Consider the following 6,342-nt stretch of genomic DNA (forward strand, 5'->3'; position numbering starts at 1 on the left):
AAATTTTCGTTGAACGCCTTCAATTCGATCGCTGCTGTTCATGTAATTCGGGTTCCAGACTGCCGAACAATACTCCAGCGTGGAGCGCACTAAAGAGCAGTAGAGGCTTTGGTGACAATAAATGTCTGTGAAGGATTTAGCGGTACGGAAGATGAAGCCCAGGCTTCGCGATGCTTTACCAACAACATACGAAATGTGATTCTTAAATGTAAGTTTCGAATCTAACAGCACTCCAAGATCCTTAACGCAGCTCACCCGGGAAACAAGAGCTCCAGACAAGTTATATTCAAACTCAATGGGATCTTTTTTTCTGGAGAACGATATCACAGAACATTTCGCCGGATTCAGATTCATTGGGTTGTTTTCACACCATCTGCTGAAAGTGTCAAATTGCTGCTGCAAATAAAGTGCGTCCGTTCGGCTCTTAATTCTGTTGAAAATTTTCAGGTCATTTGCATACGACAACCGTGGCTCTTTCAGCTGATAGTTTACATCGTTGAAATAGAGAGTGAATATCAAAGGTCCGAGATGACTTCCTTGCGGAATTCCAGACGTTGCGGAGAATAGTTTGGAGTATGCATCACCTATGTTCACACTGAGTTGACGGCCAACGAGATAGGATTGGCACCATCGCAGGAGTGATCCACTGAAGCCAAGTTTTTCCAATTTAGCGATTGCGATATCGTGATTGATTTTGTCAAAAGCTGCAGATAAGTCAGTATATATAACATCAGTTTGTTGATTCGCATCGAACCCTTCGGACACAAAAGAGGTTAAAGATAGTAGATTCGTCGACGTCGATCGATTCGGCATGAATCCATGTTGGTCTTTAGAAATATATTCCTTACAGTGAAAAAACACTGACTCCACCACGACTAACTCAAAGAGCTTGGAAATGGCACAGAGCGCAGAAATTCCTCTATAATTGTCAATGTTCCTCTTATCACCTTTTTTGTGGACAGGAAAGATGAAAGTTGCTTTCCACAATTGAGGAAAAATCGCGGTTGTCAGTGACATTTTGAATAGTTGACAGAGTGGTTCCACCAAACCAGATATACACTTTTTCAAAAACACAGCAGGGACACCATCTGGCCCGGGAGATGACGATGCTTCGAGCTTGGATGCTGCTGATACAATATCCGAGTGCTCTACACGAATCTCATTCACTGACCGTTCGAGTTGGGCCACGCCGCTAGCTGCAACGTCAATCTGCTGCGAGGACAATGTCTCACTGACGAACACACTCGCAAATTTAGAGGCGAACAATTTGCATATGGCTTGTGAATCATGACCAGCTTCGCCATTCAAAAACATTGCAGAAGGCAAGCCGGTTTCTTTCCGCTGGTCATTGACGTATCTCCAAAACGATTTAGGATCCGACTTAAGCTTACGTTGCATTTTTCGTTGATAGTTTGAAAAACAAAAACTGTTCAGTTTTTTAAAATCGTTGTTGAGCCTTACATGATAAGCTCTCAGTGACAAGGTACGGCATTTGGTAAACTTTCGTAATGCTGCTCTTTTTGCAGTTTTTAGCTGACGTAACTCGGCTGTCTGCCAGGGGAATTGATCACTTCGTTGATTACACTTTGGGACATGACGATCGATAAGGTAGCTCATTATATGGCAGAACGTTTCAGCGGCGGAGTTCACATCATCCTTGCTTAGCACAGAATCCCAGTTAATGCTTTGTAAAATATTCAGAATGCTGCTATAGTCGGCTCGCTTATAATTGTAATACACGGTGGGCGCGTGGCTCGAAAACTTCATAGGCGGTACGTCCTGGAGTGTAAGATGTAGAGGCGGATGGTGGCGAACATACTTCACTAGCGGGGCGAGGGCGGTGGAAATATGCGGCGATTGATCTCTGGCATTAACGAAGCATAGATCTAAAATCCGGTCGTTCTCGTTCGTTGTGCTGTTAATCTGCAGAAGTGTAGCCGTGCTATAGCCATCCAGAAGAGTAATGCTGCCAGGATGAAAAACAGATTCGTCTGGGTCGGGTTGTAGAAATCCGTTATGAATGGAACGCCACTTTATTGTTGAAAGGTTGAAATCGCCGAGGATCATGATTTCGTCAGTGGGTTGCGCCATCGCAGCAACAGAAGTCAATGATTCAGAATGAGAATCAACTAGTGCAGAGTCGCGAATTTTATCGGGAGGGAAATAAACCACACATATATATAATGTTCGATTTCCCAATTTTATCGCTGCCCATACTTGTTCGATGCTGCTCCAAGCATCACTTGTTATGTGTTGAACTTTTATTCCACGACGCACAGCGAGCAAAACACCGCCTCCGGAGGATTTGTGGCTGTTGAGAGGACTCCGATCACATCTGAGAACCTCGTAGTCAGAGCAAATCACCTGGCTGGAAAGGGTCTGCTCATTTAGCCATGTTTCTGTCAATGCGATAATGTCGTAACAGCAGTCCGAGGTAGCTAGGCGATAGGTATTTGCACAGGAATTCATGCTACCCACATGTTGATAGTATAAATGGATGGGCGACGGTATTAGGCACGGAAGGCTGACCGGCACTCCTTGATTCCGTCGTCTGGAATGCACACCGGGGCGACTGGAATGACTGCTAACAGCAGAAGGCGCGGGTGAACTGCATGAATTGGTAGGACCCGTGATGGAAGTTGGAGTGCTCCTCAGGAGATTTCCAGCTGACGGCTGACATCGTTGACTTATTAATTGACAGTCGGAAGCATTCGAGCTAGAACAAGCAGTTCCATCAGGAAAAACGGTTGATTCATCAAAATTATTTTTAAAATACTTGCCAAAGAGGGCAATTTGGAAGTCCCCCTCTCCATTCCCAGACACAGGGCCGGGACGACTGCTGACTGCGAGAGGCACGACTGTGCTGGGAGGATTGGGGGATTCCATATTGCTTTCTACGGTGCGTCCCGGTTGCCGTTGATCAACAGGCGAATTGTCGGTGCGTAGTCTAAAATAACTGCTATTTGCGATGGATTTATCCCAGTCGAGGTGTTTTCCGAAACCCCTGCCTCCCGTCATTAGTACGTTCTTGCCGAAAGTCGATGAACTCGCGGAAATACATCCCATCCGGCCAAGTTTCGGCATTGAGGGCCATTTCACGAGGTTTAGGGTCAACACCAATTTTGAAAGAAATGAAATTATGCCCGCTCAAATTTGCGTCTTTTTTCACTAACTTCTTCACTTCGACCGGATCGTCCGATGAAAGGCACTCCTTAACCATAGCACCAACCTCGTCTTCAGAAACGGTGGTGGCAATTCGCGACAAATAAATCCAGCATTTACTAGTAGCGGGTTGAACAGTGATTGTGGGTACCTTTGCTACATCACCCTTTTTCTTGCCACACGTTAGGCTGGGGACATCGGATTTAGAAAGAGATTTATCATCCTCGGTCTTGCGAGCACGTTTGGCTCCAGCTCTATTTGGAACGGGCCATGAAATGGGAGTTGCAGGCAATGTCGTTGCGGATTCCACTGATTTTCTGGTTTTCTCCATTTCAGCCTTTAATGCTTCAAGCGCTGTTTTATGTGTGTCGGTCAGCAAACGGAACGCTTCGCTCAATGCTGTAAAAGCTGCATTCACTGTGGAGGATTTCATCAAATCCACACAGCTGTCGCAGAGCCACAATATATTCGCTGAGTCGTTAATCATGTCCAATTTTGGACGAGTGAGCGTTGAACACGATAGATGCATGATTCTGTCGCAGAATCCTTGGCATTTCAGCTGATTCAAAGTGGTTACCGGCTCGGAGCACTGCAGGCAGATCGAATCCATTGCGAATCGCCTACAGGTAGGCAGCAGTAGCTACTTCGCGAATAAGCTTTCCCGATATGCATTCACGGTTTCACCACAAGGATTCTATCACTACCGACGACACTTTGGGAGAACAAAATGTTTGTCAATTGTCACCGCACGACCAAGAATCACAAATTATGAGTCAATTGATCAATAACTGCAGCTTAGGCGAGGGCACAAACTCTATTCTAAATGAAAAATCACTGAATATACACAAAAAAAAGATCCAAAATACGCGAACAAAAATAAACAAACTGATTCACAACAGTGTTACCAGAAAAATTATAATAATTATTTTGACAACTTTGGTTTTGATCTAGATAAGTAGAAACTAATCTAGATCAGTTCTATCTCTTGATAGAGGTGTTCTATCAAAAAACTTTCTTCGGCAAAGTTGTTTGTTTTGATATTTTTAACACATGTACTGAAGACATTTATACTTTATAACCTATGTAGATGGCGCTACATGACATTAAAAAAAACTCTAGAAAATGAATTTTAACATTGTTTATGAAAAATATTTCTATAAATAAATGTTCTAAAAAGATTAAAAAAATCCACAAAATTTGTAGTAACCCACGAAGCGGCAGATGACGGTAGCTGGAATTTTGTTTGTGACTTGTAGAGACCTTTAACTTTATAACCAGAGAAAAAAGTGGGGCAAGGTGGGCCTTTTTCCTGCAGACAAATGAAATGAGGAAAAAATATAATTCAAGTAAAATAGTTCCTAGTTCGCTAGAGAATTTTTGAGTAAACTAAAATATATGCAAATATTTTCTTGTTTTTGAATTCAAGTATAATATTTTGGACTGAGAATAAATTTATCAAGTAGGGTGGGTGCTCCTATTGTTAAGGTGTACCAATAGTTGCAGTAGTGGGTTATACGCCCAACTAAGGTACCAACCATGAACAAATTTTTTTTATCAATTCATCAATAAAATTATGCGACAATAAAACTGTTATCCTTGAAATTTGCTCAAATAACTATTGAATAAAATGATTTTCTTAGAATTTTGAGCTCCCTTGCACCTATAGTTGATATAGTGTACCTATAGTTGCAAGTCCCATAAGAAAGCAATGGGATTTGCAACATTAGGAACCGAAATTAGCGATTGCACCACTATTGGTACATGTGTTCCTATAGTGGTACAAGCGGTTTTGAATACATAAATTGGTTATTAAAACATCTTTATATTTTTCCTATGAAGTAGGGACTGAAAGCTTTCGTGTAATGTACTAACATTGCCCATAGATCTATTCATCGATTTTTTATCAAAAGTTTTCCTTAAGTATGCGACTATTGGTACATCCACCTAAATTTATAAAGCAATCTTATTAAAATGTCTTCTGTGTCTAGTCCTTTCTGTAGTTTTCCAAATTGTAGTTCTGTCATAAGGCTATGCTTATTCTTTGCATGAAATGTTTAGCAATCAGTTTTCAAAATAATGCTCATTTGCATCCAAGATACTTTTCCGACAAGACACAAATCCTTCAGGATACATATCCAGGACGCTGGAGGATTTGAGCGTCGAAAGTAGCATTCTACCCCACTGTGCGTCGTCCAGTAGAATTCTCACAATTTTCGCGCACTTCTCGAGTGCAATTCCCCTCATTACGAAGGTGTAAAATATCATTTAATTTGAATCGCTTTTCTTCGGTCCACTGAACGTTTAAACTAAAACAATTCACTGAGTTGATTTCGCTCCTAGGGCTGTTATGTCCTCTTTCTGAAAATTATTGAACAATTTTGTTTAAAAAACACTGCTCTATTAAAAAATAAATAAATTTATCAATTTTCTATTACTAACTAATCGTTGATCTTTCAAATGGAAACCATGTGATTGAAAATCGAACTGCAATGCTTGGAGATATTTAGGTTTGAAGAAAACCATTTTTGTTGTAAAAATCACTTGCAACTTGTCCATACTATACATAAATATTACATCTCTATACTTATTGTAATCATTAAATACAACACGTATAGTGTAAAATATAGGTAACCCTCAAATGCATAATGCTGTTTTAAAACAACATTGCGAAAAACATCTCAAAATTATCACAGTAAGGGACCGTCCATAAATGACGTAGCATTTTTGAGCGATTTTTAACACCCCCTCCCCCATTGAAGCATTTCGTCACAAACCTCTAAGTACCCCTGGTAATTACGTAGCTTGACGGTAACTCTCCCCCCCCCCTTGACCCCGTAAAATTTAAAAAAAAATCGATGTTAGTTTTTCCCCTTTAAAAAAGCTAGGTAGCATGCACATGACCCCCTACCCCCCTGTCATCACACATCATCACAAAATATAAAACTCCCCCGTCCCCCATATAATGCTACGTCATTTATGGATGATCCCTAATGTATTAAAACTATGAGAGAATTTTCACAAAATTAAAAAAAAATGATTTGCGCCTTTGAGGGTTAATATGACTCCCATGTTAAAAAATTAAGTCAAATGTGATATCAATTGATACAAAAAATATCTATTGCACATTTTTAAAGACTTATTATGTACAACAAAAATGTTGCCAAAAACGGAACCCATTTG

The 6,342-nt window shown here is 40.8% G+C and overlaps 1 protein-coding gene across 1 annotated transcript; it reads right to left on the reverse strand.

Moving 5' to 3' along the window:
• Window positions 1-2,974: 2,974 nt before the first annotated feature.
• LOC131687477 (uncharacterized) lies at window positions 2,975-3,772 on the reverse strand. The gene has a single exon (XM_058971564.1). It carries the CDS (start codon window positions 3,770-3,772, stop codon window positions 2,975-2,977), a length of 798 nt encoding a protein of 265 aa, XP_058827547.1.
• Window positions 3,773-6,342: the final 2,570 nt, after the last annotated feature.

This window comes from Topomyia yanbarensis, chromosome 3, assembly GCF_030247195.1.
Source record: "Topomyia yanbarensis strain Yona2022 chromosome 3, ASM3024719v1, whole genome shotgun sequence".
Lineage (NCBI taxonomy): Eukaryota > Metazoa > Arthropoda > Insecta > Diptera > Culicidae > Topomyia > Topomyia yanbarensis.